This window comes from Gorilla gorilla, chromosome 13 (genome assembly GCF_029281585.2).
Source record: "Gorilla gorilla gorilla isolate KB3781 chromosome 13, NHGRI_mGorGor1-v2.1_pri, whole genome shotgun sequence".
Lineage (NCBI taxonomy): Eukaryota > Metazoa > Chordata > Mammalia > Primates > Hominidae > Gorilla > Gorilla gorilla.
The window spans coordinates 26,338,165-26,359,159 of record NC_073237.2 but is presented as its reverse complement, the minus strand read 5'-3'; the positions used below and the strand labels follow the sequence as shown (position 1 = coordinate 26,359,159).

General features: G+C 41.7%; 1 protein-coding gene across 13 annotated transcripts in view; it reads left to right on the top strand.

Moving 5' to 3' along the window:
• MELK (maternal embryonic leucine zipper kinase) overlaps positions 1-20,995 on the top strand; it is a 115,449-nt gene that overhangs the window by 42,443 nt on the left and 52,011 nt on the right. For 12 of the 13 annotated variants that reach the window (XM_063696237.1, XM_031014877.2, XM_031014881.2 and 9 more), the window contains one exon: positions 2,183-2,281. In XM_063696237.1, the coding sequence (XP_063552307.1) occupies positions 2,183-2,281 (99 nt within the window). The remainder of the gene's footprint in view (positions 1-2,182; positions 2,282-20,995) is intronic. The other variant, XM_055351562.2, reaches the window with a different exon arrangement.

The window sequence follows — 20,995 nt, the reverse complement described above, 5'->3', positions numbered from 1 at the left end:
GACAGGGTTTCACCATGTTGGCCCTGCTGGTCTTGAACTCCCTACTTCAGGTGATCTGCCTACCTCGCTTCCCAAAGTGTGGATTACAGGCATGAGCCACCATGTAGTTCACTCTTTCCTGTGCAACCTCTTTGCTTTGAATTTTTTTTGAGATGGAGTCTCGCTCTGTTGCCCAGGCTGGAGTGCCATGGTGTGATCTCAGCTCACTTCAACCTCTACCTCCCGGGTTCAAGCAATTCGCCTGCCTCAGCCTCCCATGTAGCTGGTATCACAGGTGTCCACTACCACACCCGGCCAAATTTTGTATTTTTAGTAGAGATGGGGTTTCACCATGTTGACCAGGCTGGTCTTGAACTCCTGACCTCAGGTGGGAGGAGGCCGGTTTTGGCCTCCCAAAGTGTTGGGATTATAGGTGCGAGCCACTGCACCCGATCTGCTTTGAATTTAATACCATGAATGAGTGTCATGCCAACATGTCTCAATTTATAGATTAAATATTTGACATCTCTGAGGCGTAAATGGTCAATTTCTGACCTCCTGCAACTTGGAAGAGTAATCAAGTGTTTGCTTCAAAGCAAATTGTTCACTTGAGACGTCATAGTAGAGTCCTAATAATTTGATATGATTTGGTAGACAGGACTAGGGGTTAGATTTGGCTTATCTAGTATAAGTACTACCCAGATATGTGATGCTGCTCAAGTTATTTTAACTGTTTTCTCTTTCTTTTCTTTCTTTGTTTTCTTCCTTCCTTTCCTTCTTTCCTCTTTTTCTTTTTTTCCTCTTAAAACTTGCCTAAGCCTGGGAGGCAAATGTTGCAGTGAGCTGAGATTGTGCCACTGCACCCCAGCCTAGGCAACAGAGTGAGACCCTGTCTCTAAAAAAAAAAAAAAAAAAAAAAATTTCCTAAGGCTCAAATGAGAGTAAGAGCTGTGACTTCTCCTCAGCTAATGGTGGCATCATTACTGACTAAGGCCAAATACTGCTTGAATAAATAGTTACTGCTTAGGACTCATGGGACACATGGATATCACATATAAACGTTAAGCTCTTTTCTGGGATTTTGAGATTTGTAGGACTATTTGTGCTAGTAGGCTAATTTCTAGTGTCTCTCTCTCTCTCTGTCTCTATGTATATATACATATATATTTGAGGTTTGTAGGACTATTTGTGCTGGTAGACTAATTTCTAGTCTCTCTATATGTATATATAATATATACATATGTATATATGTATATATGGACATATGTATATATGGACACATATGTATATGTATATATGGATATATATGTACACATGTATGCATATATGTATATATGTACATGCATGCATATATAATATATGTACATATATACATATATTATATATAATAAATAATATATATAATATATATAAATAAATGATATATATTTTTAGATGGAGTTTCACTGTGTCACCCAGGCTGGAGTACAGTGGCGTGATCTCGGCTCACTGCAACCTCTGCCTCTTGGATTCAAGCAATTCTCCTGCCTCAGCCTCCTGAGTAGCTGGGACTGTGGGCATGCGCCACCATGCCTGGCTAATTTTTGTAGTTTTAGGAGAGACGGGGTTTCACCATGTTGGCCAGGCTAGTCTCGAACTCCTGACCTCAGGTGATCCACCCATCTTGGCCTCCCAAAGTGCTGGGATTACAGGCATGAGCCACCAGGCCCGGCCACCTCTACATTTGAAAAGTCAATCATTGAACTTTATTAAAGTTCTCTACATAGAATTTTATAGTACAACTTAGTCATACTTGCTGATTATCAATAAATTTTAAGACATCCTTATGCCTGTTTACATAATCTTCATATGTAACCTAAACCTTCAGTAGCACTGTAGAATTGTCTCATCTTCTTATCTTGTCCAATCCAGCCCAGCCTACTGGAAATTATTTTCTGTTAAGTGTTAGAGTCCAGCTGGAGGAGAGTGCATTAAATTGGAAGTCAGGAGGCCTTCCTGGGTGGCCTCCAATTGACTGGGTGAGTTTACGCAAGCCTCCTTAGCTTCAGGTTCTCTGACTATAGAATAAGCAGGTTGAAGTGGTTGATATCTGAGTTCTTTTTTAGCTTTGCGACAATTCTGTGATTGGATCAAGAGTCCTACCATTCTGAAATATGTTTGAATTTTTGTTTCAGTAATTTTTCTTTTTCCCTCTTTCTCTCAGGCAGATGTTTGGAGCATGGGCATACTGTTATATGTTCTTATGTGTGGATTTCTACCATTTGATGATGATAATGTAATGGCTTTATACAAGAAGATTATGGTGAGTATTACAAGGCATAGAATTTCAGTGTAGAACTTTTCTATACCGAATAGTATATGCTTTCATTCATAAATGTACAAAAACAGGCATAAAAGTTATTCTCTGCTGTTAGAAGTCAAAATCATAGTTATTCTTTGGGAGTGGTTAAGGAGTGGGCTTCTGTTCTGTTTCTTAATCTGGGAGTTGGCTACACTTGTATACAGTAGTTCCCCCTTGTCAGCAGTTTTGCTTTCTGCGGTCTTAGTTGCCCATGGTCAACTGCGGTCTGAAAATTGGTGAGTTTGTGTAATACAGTAAGATATTTTGAGAGAAAGAGGCACATTCAGGCTGGGCATGGTGGCTCACGCCTGTAATCCCAGCACTTTGGGAAGCTGAGGCTGGTAGATCACGAGGTCAGGAGATCGAGACCATCCTGGCTAACGTGGTGAAACCCCATCTCTACTAAAAATACAAAAAATTAGCCGGGCATGGTGGCGGGCGCCTGTAGTCCCAGCTACTCGGGAGGCTGAGGCAGGAGAATGGGGTGAACCCAGGAGGTGGAGCTTGCAGAGCCGGGATTACGCCACTGCACTCCAGCCTGGGCGACAGAGCAAGACTCTGTCTCAAAAAAAAAAAAAAAAAAAAAAAAAGGCACATTCACATAACATTTTTAACAGTATATTGTTATAATTATTCTATTTTATTATGTTATTGTTAATCTGTTATTCTGCCTAATGTATAAATTAAACTTTATCAAACTTGTATTTGTGTGTGTATATATATATGTGTATATATATATATATATATACAGAAAGAAACATAGCACATATAGGGTTCATTGCTATCCATGGTTTCCGGCATCCATGGGTGTCTTGGAAAGTATTACCTGCTGATAAGGGGGACTACAGTGTTCAGTTTTTGAAAACTCATTGAGGTGTACTCTTATGTTATACAAACTTCTTTTTTTTTTCTGGAGATGGAGTTTTGCTCTTGTTGCCCAGGCTAGAGTGCAATGGTGCGATCTTGGCTCACCGCAACCTCTGCTTCCCAGGTTCAAGCGATTCTCCTGCCTCAGCCTCCCTAGTAGCTGGGATTACAGGCATGTGCCACCACGCCCGGCTAATTTTTTGTATTTTTAGTAGAGTCGGGGTTTCTCCATGTTGGTCAGGCTGGTCTCGAACTCCCGACCTCAGGTGATCCGCCTGCCTTGGCCTCCCAAAGTGCTGGGATTACAGGCATCAGCCACCATGCCCGGCCCAATATATAAACTTCTATACATATACTTCCTCAATGAAAAGCTTAACAAAATAAAAACAGAATGCTGTGTCAAATCACATTTTCCTTTTGACTTATAAAATAAGAACCTCCTCTTTTCTTTTTTTGGAAGATAAAATTTTGGCTTCAGGTTATAATAAAACCACAATTGAGATCACCTACTGTAAGCTTTGTTAAAATCCTATATATCAGAGACAGAGAATAGATAAGTTGTTGCTTGGGGTTAGGGGTGGAGAGTGACTGCCTGTGAGTATGGGTTTTCTTTTTGGGATGATGAAAACATTCTGGAATTAGAAAGAGGTGATGATTACACAACTTTGTGAATATACTAAAATCTACACTTTAAAAGGGTAAATATTATGGTATGTGAATTATGTTCAGTTAAAAAATCAGAAAAAAATCACAGGAAGGAAAATAGGAAAATTATTTTAAAGAATTAATATTTCAAAGCAAACTAACAAAAGAAGACATGTAAAGAGGAAGAAAGAACATCTTGTGTTCCATAGCAAACTGAGGTCAGACTAGCAGAGCAGCGTCTCTGAATGCTTCACTCTCTTTCTTCTTTTTTTTTTTTTTTTTTTTTTTGAGATAAGGTCTTGCTCTGTCACCGAGGCTGAAGTGCAGGAGTGTGATCATGGCTCACTGTAGCCTTGACCCCCTGGGCTCAAGTGGTCCTCCCACCTCAACCTCCCAACTAGCTGGGACCACAGGCACTGCACCACTACATCCGGCTAATTAAAAAAATTTTTTTGTAGAGATAGGATCTTCCGTATGTTACCCAGGCTGGTCTCAAACTCCTGCGCTCAAGTGATCCTCCCACCTCAGCCTTGCAAAGTGCTGAGATTACAGGTGTGAGCTACTGTGCCTGGCCTTCTGAATGCTTCTTGAATCCAATTCTGTTTAACAAATATTTCCTGAATTTCTGCTTTATATAAGATGCTGAAAGGCATAGAAAAGATCTATGAAACTTTATTATTGTCCATCAGGGCCTGATCTCTTGTTGGAGACAGGTATAAGCTATCTAAAAACGGCAAAGGGTGAGGAATGCCATATTATAACAGAGTGTAAATGAAATTAATACAGGAGTTGGGGTGGCTCTGGGAGGGCATCTTAGAGGAAGTGAGGTTTGAGCAGGTCTTTAAAAGAAGGGTGGAAGTGTTTCAGAAAGGGATGTGGGCAAGAGCATTCCTGATAGTACAGGTAGTATGAGCAAAGGCATAGAGGTGGGAGAGACGTGGGGAGGAATGGGCAGTTTTTTGTAGCTGGACCATTGGATCTCTAACAATTAGATGAGGAGACTACCTAAAGCAACTCTCACTTCTAGGAAGTAGCATACAGTGTTGAAAGTGGTAGACCCGGTTGGCTTGTTGCCCACTCTATAGAACACCAAGTCTAAGGACACTGAGTTCAATCTTCAACTTTTATTTGACTTATAGTTTTTCCTATATCCCACCTTGGAAGATTCTTTAAAGTTGATTCCCAAGCTTCAGAGAATAGCTTTGGGAAGAGATGGAATTGCAATAGTTCCAACTCCTTGAAGACTGAGGAGCTCTGATTCTGCAGGATCAAAAAGAAGCAGTGTGAGCAGTAGCTATTAACACCGCTTTGGGGACCCATGTGTGTCCAGGCTTCTCCTTGTGAAGGGGAGATAAATGAGGCAGTGGGCTGGAGGCCGACCTCCTAGAGCCTGCTGCTGTAGCCAAGACAGCTTGTTTTCCTCCTGTCACTTCTTGAGCCTTCTTGAACTTTGCTGGGTAGCACTCGTTGCTTTGGCTTCTGCATGCTGACTGTGGCAGCAGTTCCTGACTCCATAGAGCCATACCTGACTGCACCCACATCAGGATACAGGGGAGAGTAGGGTTAGGATCTTTTTGTGGCTTTAGCTCCAGTCAACAGAAGTGGTCTTTGGGCAGCTCAGTAACATTTATCCAGTTATACTTTTACAAAATATTAGGTTGGCCTCTTGAATTCTTCCCTCTTTTTGCTACTTTTTTCTGTAAAGTAGGGCTGTGTTTTTTATTCTGAAATAATTGTATTCTAGTATAGGTTGAGTATTCCCTAATCTGAAAATCCAAAATTTGAAATGCTCCAAAATTTGACACTTTTTGAGTGCTGAGATGATGCTCAAAGGAAATGCTTACTGGAGCATTTCAGGTTTTGGATTTTCGGATTTGGGATATTCAGTCAGTAAGCGTATAATGCACATATTCCAAAGCCTGAAATCTGAAACACTTCTGTTCCCAAGCATTTGGGTAAGGGATACTCAGCTTGTATTATAAGCTGCTAGGATATTTTACCCTATTCTTGTTTTGGGAACTCCATCCCAAAGAAATAAGCTGACAGATTTCTCCAAAGTGAACTAGAATTGAATCTGCTAGCTGGTGTAACACGGAATATTACACCTCCTAGACTTCTAGAAAGACTGTGGAAACAGATAATGGTAGAATTTCACTGTTGGAAAGCACCTGGGAAATCATGTTTTCTGACCCTTGTTGCTTGTTTTATATTTAATCCTCACTAAAATGTCTCCTGCCTTGGCTATGTCCATGTACTCTCTCTCAGGGTGGGGGAAGTTAGCTAATGGATTTAATTCTTCCTAACCCTAGTTGCACATTAGAATCGCTTGGGGTGCTTTAAAGAGTATTGGTTCCACCCCCAGAGCAATTAAATCAGAATATCATTGAGGTTTTTGAAATTCAGAAGCTTCAGAATCTCTACTTTCTATCTGTGGACTTTGGTAAATTATTTAGCCTCTCTGTGTCTTAGTTTCTTTGTCTGTAAAAATGGATGAAATAACACGGCATAGGGTTGTTGTGAAGATTAAATGAGTTAATCCATGAAAAGCATTTAGAGTGGTGCTCAATAAATGTAGCTATTATTATTATTATTATTTTGAGACGGCGTCTCGTGCTGTTGCCCAGGCTAGAGTGCAGTGGTTAGATTCGGCTCACTGCACCCTCCACCTCCCAGGTTCAAGCAATTCTTCTGCCTCGGCCTTCCAAGTAGCTGGGACTACAGGTGGGCACCACTATGCCTGGCTAATTTATTAGTAGAGACGGGGTTTCGCCATATTGGTCAGGCTGGTCTTGAACTCCTCACCTCGTGATCTGCGCGCCTCTGCCTCCCAAAGTGCTGGGATTATAGGTGTGAGCCACTGCGCCTGGCTGCTATTATTGTTTTATTTTTGTTTGTTTTGTTTTTTTCTGTGACAGAGTCTCGCTCTGTCACCCAGGCTGGAGTGCAGTGGCGTGATCTTAGCTCATTGCAACCTCCGCCTCCTCAGTTCAAGCGATTCTCTTGCCTCAGCCTCCTGAGTAGCTGGGATTACAATCATGCGCCACCGTGCCTGGCTAATTTTTGTAGTTTTAGTAGGGAAGGGTTTTTGCCATGTTGGCTAAGCTGGTCTCGAACTCCTGACCTCAAGTGATCCACCACCTTGGCCTTCCAAAATGCTGGGATTACAGGCATGAGCCACCACATCTGGCAATTATTTTTGAGACAAAGCCTTGCTCTGTTGCCCAGGCTGGAGTGCAGTGGCGCCATCTTGGCTCACTGCAAGCTCTGCCTCTTGGGTTCAAGCGATTCTCCTGCCTCAGCCTCCCAAGTAGCTGGGATTACAGGCGAGTGCCACCAAGCTCAGCTAATTTTGTATGTTTAGTAGAGATGAGGTTTCACCACGTTGGCCAGGCTGGTCTCGAACTGACCTCAAGTGATCCTCCTGCCTTGGCCTCCCAAAGAGGCTGGGATTACATGCATTTCTAAATGAGATTTGCCAGTATTTTGTCCAGGACTTAAAATTGGCTCAAAAATTAATGTGTACTTTTTTTGGGAACTATCTTTGTATGTTTGGTTTTGGTTTCATGATTTGTATTAGCCCCATAAAGTTACACTGGGGAGTATTCTTTCTTTTACTTTTCTTGGGGAGAGCTTGACAATTTTTTTGTGGATGTTTTGTAGAATGTGGTTGGAAGTTCAACTCCACCTGTGCCTTCTTTATGGAAAGATTTTTAACTAACATATAACATTTAACTAACATAGATCATAACATTTCATTTGAAGCTCTCTAGTGGCCTCTTTCTCATCTCAAGTACAAGCCAGCGTTTGCCCTGTGTGCTGTGGGTTTTCCCCCGTGTAATGTGGCCTCCCATCACCTCACTGCCCTCGTGGTCTACTCCCTGCCTCACTTGTGCCACCCACATTGTCCTCCTTGTTGTTTCTTTTTTCCCTTTTTTCTGGAACACGCTAAGGTGTGCCTGCCTCAGGGCATTTGTACTTACCCTTTCACCTGAAATGGTTTTCTCCCGGAGAGATGCTTTGTTCCCTCCCTTCTTTCAGGTCTCTGTTCAAATGTTCTCTAATCAGAAAGGCAACCACTTGTTTATGTGTTCATTTGTTTGTTCATTTACTCATTTATTCGATGTCATTTCACCTTAGGGAGGAGTAAAATAGTTACCAAACACCTAATATGTGCCAGGCACTTTTCTAGATGTGTGGGGTATATCTGTGAATAAAACAGATGAAAGATCCCTGTCCTCGTGGAGTTTATCTTCTAGTAGTGGGGATATAGAGAAAGACAATAAGCATAACAAGTAAATTTTACTAAAAGATGATATGTACTTTGGAAAAGAGAAAAAAATTGAGTAGGATGAAGAGGAATCAGGAGTACAGATGGGGGAGTTGTGGAGGAAAGGGCCAGTAGGTTGCATGATTAAATAAGGTGGTCAGGATAAACTTCATGGAGGCGAGATGTAAGGAGACTTGAGGGATGTGAGAGTGTCAAGTGGATATCTAGGAGAAAAATATTTCCGGCAGAGGGAACAGCTAGAGCCAAGACTGGGAGGTAGGAACATGCCTGGTGTTGTCAAGGGAGGGCGAGAGGGCCAGTGCAGCCTGAGTTTAGTAAGTGAGGAGGGCAGTAGGAAAGGAAACCTTGGGAACAGGAGGTCAAGCTGCTTTGGGCTGGGTAGGCTCTCATAAGGACTTTGGCATTTTTTCTACGTGAAATGGGGAGCCATTGGAGGCTTTTGAGGACATGATTTCGTTTAGTTTTTAACAGGATCACACTGGCTGCTATGTGGAGATGACTGTAGGAAGTGAAGAGAACCAGGGCATCTGGTCAGGAGGATATTGTAATGATTCAGATAAGAGATGGTGGCAGTGGAGGTGGTAAAAAGTGGGTAGATACTAGATGTCCTTTTTTTTTTTTTTTTTTTTTGAGACAGAGTCTCGCCCTGTCGCCCAGGCTGGAGTGCAGTGGTGCGATCTTGGCTCACTGCAACCTCTGCCTCCTGGGTTCAAGTGATTCTCCTGCCTCACCCTCCTGAGTAGCTAGGATTATAGGTCCTTGCCACCATGCGTGGCTAAGTTTTGTAGTTTTAGTAGAGATGGGGTTTCGCCATGTTGGCCATGTTGGTCTTGAACTCCTGACTCAGGTGATTCACCTGCCTCGGCCTCCCAAGGTGCTGGGATTACAGGTGTGAGCCACTGCTTCTGGCCTGGATGTCTTTTTTAAAAAATCATTTTTGTATTAACAAAATTAAAAGTAAAAGTAGACCTGTATATACAAAGGGTAAAGTAAAATTGACCCTTTGTATATACAGTAAAATTGACCCTTTGTATATACAGGTCTATGAATTCTAACACATATATAGATTCATATAACCATTGCCACAGTCAGAATGTAGAACAGTCTGGATGTCTTTTGAAGGCATAGCTAACATGATTTGTGGATGGATTGGATGAGGGGAGTAACCTGAGTAGCTAGAAAGTTGGAAAATTATTAAAGGTATCTAGCATGTGAAACTCTTTTTTTTTTTTTTTTTTTTTAAGGCAGAGTCTTACTTTGTCACCCAGGCTGGAGTGCAGTAGTGTGATCTCAGCTCACTGCAACCTCTACCTCCCAGGTTCAAGCGATTCTCCTGCCTCAGCCTCCTGAATAGCTGGGATTACAGGCTCCCACCACCGCGCCTAGCTAATTTTTGTAGTTTTAGCAGAGATGGGGTTTTACCACGTTGGACAGGCTTGTCTTGAACTCCTGACCTTAGGTGATCAGCCTGCCTCAGCCTCCCAAGTGTTGGGATTACAGGCGTGAGCCACCGCGCCTGGCCATAAAACCTGTTTTCTTAGAGGCAATCATTGCTATCACGTTTATCAGATTTTTATGTATTTTTTTCAGACATTAGCCTGCATATGTAAGGAATTATATATTTATATATTTTCTCTTTCTGCTACCCCCTTCCCAGTTTTTTTTTTTTTTACACAGATGGTAGCATACCATAAACACTGTTCTGCACTTTGTTTTCCTCCCTTAGCAGCGTGTCTTGGAAATCATGGCACTTCATACCCACCTCAGAGCCTCTTCATTCTTTTTATGACTGCATAGAATTGCATTGTATGCATGTACCATAATTTATTTAACCAGTCCTAGGTTAATGGACATTTAAGTAATTTCCAAGTAGTCATTTGTACATTGTGAATATAATAAATCTGTAAGAAAATTTCTAGAACAGTTGTTGGGTCAAAGGTATGTGAATTAGTAATTTTGATAGATATCGCCAAATTGCTTCCCAGTAAAGTCCTATTGGTTTATGCAACTACCAACAGTAGCATAATAATGCCAGTTTCTTCATACCCCCCCACCAATACAGTGTATCACTGTTTTTGATTGTTATGTTTAAGACTTATTTTTGCTGTGTAGGAATTTTTAGTTTTTATTTAGTGAAATTCATCAATCTTTTTCTTTTTTTCTTTCTTTTTTTTTTAGAGACAGGATCTTGCTCTGTCACCCAGGCTGGAGTGCAGTGGTGCAGTCATAGCTCATTGCAACCTCAATCTCCTGGACTCAAGTGATCCTCCAGTCTCAGCCTCCTGAGTAGCTGGAACTACAGGCGTGCGCTACCACACTTGGCTAATATTTTTTGTAGAGATAAGGTCTTGCTATATTGCTGAGGCTTGTCTCTGGCCTCAAGTGATCCTCCCACCTTGGCCTCTCAAAATGTTGGGATTATAGGCATGAGCCACTGTGCCCAGCCTGTCAATTTTTTATTGTCATATTTGGAAGGGCTTTTTGACTTTATTTTTTAAAATATCCGTGTTTTCTTCTAGTGTTTTTATGGTTTCACTTTTTAAAAATGTTTAAATGTTTGATTCATCTAGAATTTGCTTTAGTATGTTTTCTTGACTTTAAACATCATAAAAACAACTGTAGAGATTTGCTTTCACATTCTGGATTCTGGATTTTAAAGATCTAATTGTAGGCCAGGTGTGGTGGCTCGTGCCTGTAGTCCCAGCACTTTGGGGGGCTGAGTTAGGGACATGGCTTGAGGCCAGAAGTTTGAGACCAGCCTGGGCAACATCGTGAGACTCCGTCTCTACAAAAAATAAAAAAAAAAATTAGCTGGGCATGGTGGCATTTGTCTTTAGTCCTAGCTACTCAGGAGACTGAGGTGGGAGGATTGCTTGAGCCTAGGAGTTCAACGCTGCAGTGAGCTATGATTGCACCATTGCATTCCAGCCCAGGCCATAGACTCCATGTCTTTTAAAAAAAAAAAAGGGCCCAGTGGCTCACGCCTGTAATCCCAGCACTTTGGGAAGCTGAGATGGGCAGATCACTTGAGGCCAGGAGTAGCCTGGCCAACATGGTGAAACCCCATCTCTACTAAAAATACAAGAATTTTCTGGTCGTGGTGGTGCATGCCTGTAATCCCAGCTACTTTGGAGGCTGAGGCATGAGAATCATTTGAGCCTGGGAGGCAGAGGTTGCAGTGAGCTGAGATTGCGCCACTGCACTCCAGCCTGGGTGACAGACAGAGGCTCCTCAAAAAAAAAAAAAAAAGAAAAAGAAAATTGAATCATGATGGCAATGTAGCCATATATACTTAAGATTTGAGGTTCATTTTTAACAATAGTGTATATAAGTCCTTATTTAAAATAGTCTTGCTAATTTCAAGTTTTGTAGACAACTTGTTAAATCTAATTAGGTATTTTTTTAACTTTGTGTTTTGATTGATACACTAAAAGTAGAAGTGTCAGCTCCATTACTGTTTGCTTGTATTCATAGTCTTCAATCTGTGGTTTCTTTGCAAGAGTTTTGAGCCACTTGTCTATTCAGTGAGGATTTAGCTTCATTAAACCGTATACTATAATCTGTAAATCCATGTAACTGTGCTCCTGTAAAGCACAGTGCTTTGCAATACCATTCTTTCTTAAGAGTGTCTCATAGTGTAGGTTATATAGGGACTAGTGAGCGTACCAGTGCCGATCCATGTACTAAATATTAACAAAGCTCGATTTCTTACTTATTAGATAGATAGAAAATTAATATAAATCTTTGAAGACCGCCAATCAAGAATGAGTGAATGCTTAACTCTAAGTATTTTTTTTTTTTTTTGAGATGGAGTCTTGCTCTGTTGTCCAGGCTGGAGTGCAGTGGCGCGATCTCAGCTCACTGCAACCTCCGCCTCCCAGGTTCAAGCAATTCTCCTGCCTCAGCCTCCCAAGTAGCTGGGACTACAGGCGTGTACCACTACACCTGGCTAATTTTTGTATTTTTAGTAGAGACAGTGTTTCACCATGTTGGTCAGGCTGGTCTTGAACTCCTGACCTCAAATGATTCACCTGCCTCAGCCTCTCAAAGTGCTGAGATTACAGGCATGAGCCACTGTGCCTGGCCTAACTCTACGTATTCTTTAGGCAGTCCCTTGATAAGTATAATACCTCTCAGCCAGGTTATTGAGTCAGTCAATTAGGGATTATTCTACCTGGAAATTACTTGAAGTTATGGGTATTCCATGATGCTGAATAAGAACAAGAGGGGCCATGAGTATAACTGGGGCTAGGATTGGCATTCTTCTGTAAACATTGAGCCTTCTAACCATACTTACTTCTTGGTTATGAGATACTATGCCATAAGGGATAACTAGAGTCATTTTATCCAGCTAAAATTTTGCATATTCACCTTGACCATAAAAAGTCTCAATAAAGATGTATGATGTGTAAAACAAAATGAGGTATTATGTGGATTAAAAGAAAAAATGGAATGATAAAGTTTTCAGTGAGTTTTGAACCCCCCAAAAATGATGTAGAGAGTGGGGGAGATGCCTTCTGCAGGCCAGGTCTAAGTGTCTGTAGGTGTCCAGAAATGGAGTTCTGTGTTTGAGTTGTGCTGAATGAAATCTCTTCTGTCTAGAGCATCTGCAGCAGTCTTTTGGTGGTTTAATTCTTTCTGCTTTTTTCTCTACTTCCTTGTTTACCCCCTCCAAATGGATAGAGCTTTCTGAAGTGTGTGTGTTGCATATCTTTGTGGCTATTGCACATGGTTGCTCAGAAAAAATAAAATGTTTGCTGGCGTGCATATTCTCATCCTATTGTCACAAAAGTAATACTTAACATGCATGAGTTTTGTTACTTACCAGGCTGTGCTCTAAATGAGGTGGTTGCTATTATTGTCTTCCTCTTACAGATGAAGAAACGAAGGGACAGAGACCTTAAATAACTTATTCAGTTATTTAAGTTAGAAGGCTCAATGTTTACAGAAGAATGCCAATCCTAGCCCCAGTTATACTCATGGCCCCTCTTGTTCTTATTCAGCATCATAGAATACCCATAACTTATAGCTAGTGAGTAGCAGAGCTGGGATTTGAACCCTAGCAGTCAAGCTGGCAGCCCATTCTTATAACCACAATGAAATATTGTTTCTCAGCTCTGTAGTTGCTAGTCACCTAAGAATCACAGATGCCTAGAGGAAGAAGGATCCCCTCCCAAGCATCTTTTTATGCTTATTAATTTGGGAATATTCCCAGACATCCCATCTTTTCTGATTTACTAAGGCTACAAGTTAGTTCTAATTCATTTAGGTATTACTGTGCATAGGCTTTCCCACGCATTTTAGGTGTCACCCCGCAAGGATACTTACTGGTCCTTGTTTCCTTCATCAGCAGCATTAGAGCATTGCAGTAATCAATTATTTTCAAGATCCATTCCAGCTCTGAGTAGCTATAAGTTCTTTGACTTCTGTTTCTTCACATTCAATTTTTCTTGTTTCAGCCTAGCATTTCCTTCCTTTTTTTTTTTTTTTGAGACGGAGTCTTGCTCTGTCTCCCAGGCTGGAGTGCAGTGGCGTGGTTATTGGCTCACTGCAACCTCCGCCTCCTGGGTTCAAGCGATTCTCCTGCCTCAGCCTCCAGAGTAGCTGGGACTACAGGTGCCCGCCACCACGCCCAGCTAATTTTTGTATTTTTAGTAGAGACGGGGTTTCACCATATTGGCCAGGCTGGTCTCGAGCTCCTGACCTTGTGATCCGCCTGCCTTGGCCTCCCAAAGTGTTGGGATTACAGCCATGAGCCACCGCACCCGGCTGCATTCCCTTCTTTTGAGATTTTGAATCTTGATTCTGCACTCATGTAGTAACAGCTGTCCCTGCCAGCATTGCACCTGCCAGCATTTGCACATTTCTTAAATATCCCTAAACTAAGTTGTTCATTAAAAAACTGAATAGAGGCTGGGCGTGGTGGCTCACGCCTGCAATCCCAGCACTTTGGGAGACCGAGGTGGGCGAATCACGAGGTCAGGAGTTCGAAATCAGCCTGGCCAACACGGTGAAACCCCATCTCTACTAAAAATACAAAAAAAAATTAGCCGGGCATAGAGGTGCATGCCTGTAATCCTAGGTACTCAGGAGGCTGAAGCAGGAGAATTGCTTGAACCTGGGAGGTGGAGGTTGCCATGAGGTGAGATCGCGCCTCTGCCCTCCAGTCTGAATGACAGGGTAAGACTCTGTCTCAGGAAAAACAAAACAAAACAAAAAAAAACAAAAAAAAACTTGAGTAGAACAGAACCACTCCCTAAGTGTTCCGAGTATTGGTTTTTAGTTTTATTCTGTTTCAGCTATGCTTAACTAAGATTTTGTAGACTTACCCACAAAGATAAGATAAGTAACTGTTATTTTACTTACCCACCACACCCAGCTAATTTTCGTTATTATACTTCTTTTAGACGAAGAAACTAAAGCACAGCAAGGTTAAATAGCTTGTATAAGGTCACACAGCTAGTAAGAGGTAGATCCTGGGTTTGAACCTAGCCAATTTGTTTTCGGAGCCTTTCTTAGGAAACACGGCCAGAGAGACTGAATACCTTACCCTGTTAATACCTTACTGAAATGGAACTATTCATGGTGATCCTAATTTATTGACTTAACTCTAACCTTTGCTATATTTTTACCTGTCTGGACCTTAATCCTCTATGCTGTTTATTTGTCTTCATTTGTTGTTACTGCAAGTTCACATTCATATGGCAGCCATGGAATTCATACTATTATCAGTATATTGTTTCATCAATAGAAGGTGAATGTACCAACATACAAACTTCAGTGTTTTCTACTTTTATTTATTTGAATGCACTAGTAGATCCTAGATTAATCCTTTGAGGGAGAGAGCTTACCTTAAAATACTAAAAAAGTATATCCTAATAGTATATGTGAGATTCAAGTTCTGATATTTTTGAAAAATCAAATATCTTTGCAGTGGAATGAATATGGTAAAAAATGTCTAATTCTTGTTCAGTGGAGATTTGGCCTTCCTAATTAATAGTATTTACTAATACTTGTATATTCTTTGTTTCTCCTACTCTGAATTTCATTTTTTAGTTTTCATGTATTTGCAAGTTGAAAATTGATTCAAATTAGGACTTTTATGCATTATTGTGGAATTTAATTTCACACATTATAGATTTTGAAATTTATTGTAATCTTGGCTCAGAACTATTGTTCCGAGTCGCAGTGTAATACAGTCTGCTGGTTGAATCTAATTAAGGTGTCGTATCACTTGCATGCAGTATGTATCTTTGCCTAGAATGTTCTAAAATTCCTCACTTGGGAATAACACTTTCCTCAGTTCTTGGTTTGATTGAAAAACCCAGCAATATTTGACGCACCGTATGTAACTCTTGTTTAAAAGGCAGACTTCGTTTATCTTTTGCATTTGTTGACTATTTTAACCAAAATGCTCAACTGCACTTTCTAGCATGATTACTAATGGCTTGAGTATTAATCTTATTAATGTCACCTATATTCATTTGTCGTCACTGCATTCAAAGACAAGCACGACTGTACTCCAGCTGTGGTATATAAATATTAGGGAAGTATAAATAATTTAGCAATTGAAAATTGAGTAGTTTGAAAATAAAATTGCTGCCTAACAATTACAATTTATAATTTTAAAGAAAATGAGCAAGTTGTCTCTTTATGAAATTATATTTTTACAATTACGGAGTTTACTACAGCATTATGATTATGTATCGGTGAGATGGCCTGCCTCTCTTAGAACAGTGTGAAAAACAAACAATTTCAAGCCACTGGAATTCCCAGGATTATTTTGCTTAGTCCGTAGATCTTTTCTCCCTCTCTTCACTTGGATTCTCCCACTGTTATCTGTTTCTTGCTCTCCTTTGCAAGGTAATTGTCCCTTAAATAAACAAACACAAATTCTTTAAAGAATAGCAGAAACAAGGGTCCTATCTCTGACCATTTTTTGCTCTGTAACAGTGTTTCTCAACATTAACACTATTGGCGTTTGGACCACATAATTCTTTGTTGTAGGGGACTGTCATGCATTGTAGGATGTTTAGCAGCATCCATTACCTTTACCCACTAATTGCTAGGGGTAATCTCCAAGTAGTGACAATTCAGAATGTTTCCATACACTACCAGATGTCCCCTTGTAGGACAAATCATCCCCAGTTGAGCACCAGTGCCCTACAATATTGAACAAGTACTTAATCTCCCTGGCTGAGAGTTGGTTTCTCCATTTGTATAATGTGGTTAATAGTCCCTGCCTACTACAGAGGGTAAAATATATGTACAAGTGTTTTGTGCATTTTAAAGCACGGTGTACAAATAAGAGATTTGGTTAAGCCTGGCAGCAGAGCTCATTTTTGGACTCTATTTTGGCCAGTATTTCAGCACAGAGAATGAAGTTGAGAATGTCAGGACATGGTAATGAGTCACAGGCCTTATGACCCACTTGTGGATGATACTCTACAGAGGTGTTCTGCCCAAATAGGGGAATTGGATGGGGACATTGCAGGAGGTGATGTGAACAGGGCTTGCCTAGACGATGTGTACCTTACCAGACAATCCTGAGATTCTGAGATAGCTGCAGTGGGGCAGTGCTCCATTGGGAAGGCCTATGACATTCCTCAGAATGCCTTTAGCCTTTCTTGCTGCGCTGAGTATTTAGCACTTTTGGATACATAGCTTTTGGCCAATGTGTCCATCTCTGGCCCTCAAAAAAGGAATACTACTTTTTGAATATTCCTATCTCCTGTTTATTTCAGATTCAATACATATTTATTGTCTCTTACATGCAAGGCAGTATGCCAAGTGCTTTCACATATATTCTGTTGGTTTATAATCCTGTAAGTGGCATTAGTTGTATTGCAGATAATAATAATGGTAGTAATAGTATCAGCAGCAGCAGTTGAAGCTAACATTTATCAAGCTCTTACTGTGTCCATGGTACTGCGCTAAGTGCTTTATGTATACTAAATCATTGAACCCTAGCAAAATTTCTATGCAGTAGGTGTCGTTATTATACTTCTTTTTTTTTTTTTTTGAGATGGAGTCTCACTCTATCGCCCAGGCTGGAGTGCAGTGGCGTGGTCTCGGCTCACTGTAACCTCCACCTTCCGGGTTCAAGTGATTCTTCTGCCTTAGCCTCCCAAGTAGCTGAGACTACAGACACGTGCCACCACACCCAGCTAATTTTTGTTGTTATACTTCTTTTTTTAGATGAAGAAACTAAAGCACAGCAAGGCTAAATAGCTTGTATAAGGTCATACAGCTAGTAAGAGGTAGATCCTGGATTTGAACCTAGCCAATTTGTTTTCAGAGCCTTTCTTAGGAAACAGGGCCAGAGAGATTGAATAACTCTTACAAGCCCATGGAGCCAGTAAGAGGCGGAACTGGGATTCAAATATAATATATGACTCCAATCCATTGCTGTTCCAATGTGCCAAACACCACACTTCTCATTCACTTGTTTTCTCTGCTTCTTTCTGGATAGGATTGCTTCCATGGTGCCAGCTTATAGCAAAGCACAGGGGAATCTATTAAAAGATACTTTAAGAATTCAAAATAGGTTGATAAAAAGGGGTGATAAAAAGGCAAAGAGGAATTTGGAATCAGTATGGTAGAGCTCTCTTTATTTAGTACTTTGGTCTGAGTATTTATTTTTACATTTGGTTTCTGTGGAGTACTCCTACTTTTAGTTAAGAGTACTTTTCTGAATTTAAAGGCATAATGTCTCCTATTATGATAGTTTCAGAATTTAAAGGCATAATGTCTTTTTTATTATGATAGATCTGGTTATGGGCCTGTTATTTGTGTGTTGGAACAGACCAGAAAGGGCTGAAACCTGGAATCAGACTTGTCCTTGAGGTGGGCAGATGCTGGTATGGGGGAGGTGATGTGAAGCAGCTAAACCCTCATAGATAGTGTATGAGCTTCCTAGGGTTGTTGTAACAAAATACTGGAGAGTGATGGGTTAAAACAACAGAAATCGATTCTTGCGCAGTTGGAGGGATACTGTTCAACCCAGTACAGATAGTGTCCAGAGAGTAAGCAGCAAACGGCTTTGCAAACAGCAGAGGGAAGACCACCCAGAGTACAGGGAGTGAAGCTGATAGAGGACACTCTAGGAGCAGGCTGTGATCAGAGACTCAGGCAGCTCACGGCCATTTGATCAGCACATAGGAAGCTCTTTGTTCCAAGCTGATCTCCACTCTCTATGGGACCCTGGCAAGAGCAAGCTGAAATATTTGAGACCGGGCAAATAAGCAGTTTGCCAAGAAAGAGAACAAGGCAAGTCCTCAGGACTGGGATCACGAAAAGCCTGGGTCTCAGAAATAAAGTAAAGCTCAGATACGAGAGTGGGGCCAAGTAGGTCAGGGCCAGTCATGCAGCAACTGTGACTCACTACTGCTGAGTCCCAGAGAGTTGGCTAGAGCATCTAAAACCCCTCCTTCCCAGGGATAGGCATGGAGCCCAGGCAGGAGTGAGCCTTCAGATTGGGGTCCAGTTGGCTGTAGATGAAGCGTGGTAGGGGAGAAATAAATTCAAGGCTTCATTGCTATAGTTCAAAAACAAACTTTGAGCCAGGCAAGGTGGCTCATGCCTGTAATCTCAGCACTTTGGGAGGCTGAGGCGGGTGGATCACCTGAGGCCAGGCGTTCGAGACCAGCCTGGCCAACATGATGAGACCCTGTCTCTACTAAAAATGCAAAAATTAGCCAGGCATGGTGGTGCATGTCTGTAATCCCAGCTACTCAGTAGGCTGAGGCAGAAGAATGGCTTGAACCCTGGAGGCAGAGGTTGCAGTGAGCGAAGATTGTGCCATGAGACTTCATCTCAAAAAAAAAAAAAAGAAAAAATTATGAAGGGTTACATTCATCACAGAATTGTTTATGATATAATTAGGAATTGGTCTATGACAAACTCCAGAGGGCCTCCAAAATGAATGAAAGACAAAATGCGCTGAATAAGGGTTCTAGGTTAGAAATATAAGTGCAAGTGTGGCAGGCCAGGTCTCACTAATGCAGGCCTCCATTACAACTGTCCCAGCACTGACTGAGTGGCTAGGTTATACACTAAAAGCTGATTGAGCCAGTGCCCTTATACCAAGGCTGGAATGTAACAAAGAGCCCACCAAGAGTTTTGCCTAGGCTTTTCCAGGGCCTTGAAGCATGACAAGATAACGAAGGAATTCTTCTCAGGACCCTTTTAGGATGAAACAAATTTTATTGGGGTCTGAAGAAAGCACAATTTCTCTGGAGTCTAAAGGAACTCCCCAAACCTTTATGATTTAGCAGGATACAAGATAAGGGTAATCACCCCAGCACCTAGACCCATTTAGATTAAGTAAACTTACTGAGGCTCCAGAAGGTCTTCGGGACTCAGACCTTAGTTATAGCTTAAAAGAAGTTAGTCACTTATGTTTTTAGATAAATGCACGCTTACACGTAGGCATATAGCTTAGAAGGTATATACGCTCTGGAAAACTTTGTAATTTTGAGTTGGTCTGGTGATAATTTCCAGGCCTTTTCCCTGTGGCTGGTTACAGAAATAAAAACTCTTCCTCCCCAGTTCATCTATATCTTGTTATTGGGCCGCAAGAAATAGCAGCCCGAGAGGCCGGGCATGGTGGCTCACGGCTGTAATCCCAGCACTTTGGGAGGCTGAGGCGGGCGGATCACCTGAGGTCAGGAGTTCGAGATCAGCCTGACCAACATGGCGAAACCCTATCTCTACTAAAAATACAAAAAGTTAGCTGGGCGTGGTGGCAGGCACCCGTAATCCCAGCTACTCTGGAGGCTGAGGCAGGAGAATTGCTTGAACGCGGGAGGCAGAGGCTGCAGTGAGCCGAGATCTCTCATTGCATTCCAGCCTGGGCAACAAGAGCGAAACTCCATCTCAAGAAGAAAAAAAAAAAAAAAAGAAAAGAAGTAGCAGCCTGACCCTCAGTTTAGTCTGGGAACACAAAGAAGACAAGGACAAGCACAAGCGCAAACACACACACACACACACAAAGAAGACAAGGACAAGCACAAGCGCAAACACACACACACACACACACACACACACACACACACACACACACACACACACACACACACACACACACACACCAACTGTAAATGAATGCGGCCAGAAGGATGGAGGCAGATAGGTGAGGAAGCCATTGACTTGTACCAGCATTGAGGTTCTCTGTTCTTATGAACTGTCTAGGATATAATTCTTACAGAATCAGTCCACCTTAAAGGTGAAGGGGAAAACAGACAGGTATGGATCACTCAGAGTCCTAAGATGTTATGGCAGGCTGGCTTTCAATTATGTTAAAGAAGTAATAAAAGTCCCAGAGAAGCATTGTCAAACAATGAATCTAAAAAGAAAGAGTCAAAAATCAGCCTCTCTGATGAGAGTAGATGGACTGACCTACAAGTGTTTCCTAGGAAGAACAGTAGCTTTCATTTTACAAATGACTTTTAATATTATTACATTTTTATTCCCTTTATCGAAAGCACTCAGTATTACCCAGAGAGCCCATTCTCTCTCTCTTTTTTTTTTTTCTGGAGACAAGAGTTTTGCTCTTGGTGCCCAGGCTGGAGTGCAATGGCGCGATCTCGGCTCACTGCAACCTCTGCCTCTCAGGTTCCAGCGATTTTCCTGCCTCAGCCTCCTGAGTAGCTGGGAATTATAAGTGCCCGCCACCACACCTGGCTAATTTTGTATTTTTAGTAGAGACGGGGTTTCTCCATGTTGGTCAGGCTGGTCTCAAACTTCCGACCTCAGGTGATCCGCCCACCTCAGCCTCCCAAAGTGCTGGGATTACAGGCGTGAGCCACTGTGCCCAGCCTGAGAGCCCATTCTTATTTATCCCTTGCCAGGGCACCTTAACACTTGCCAGAGAC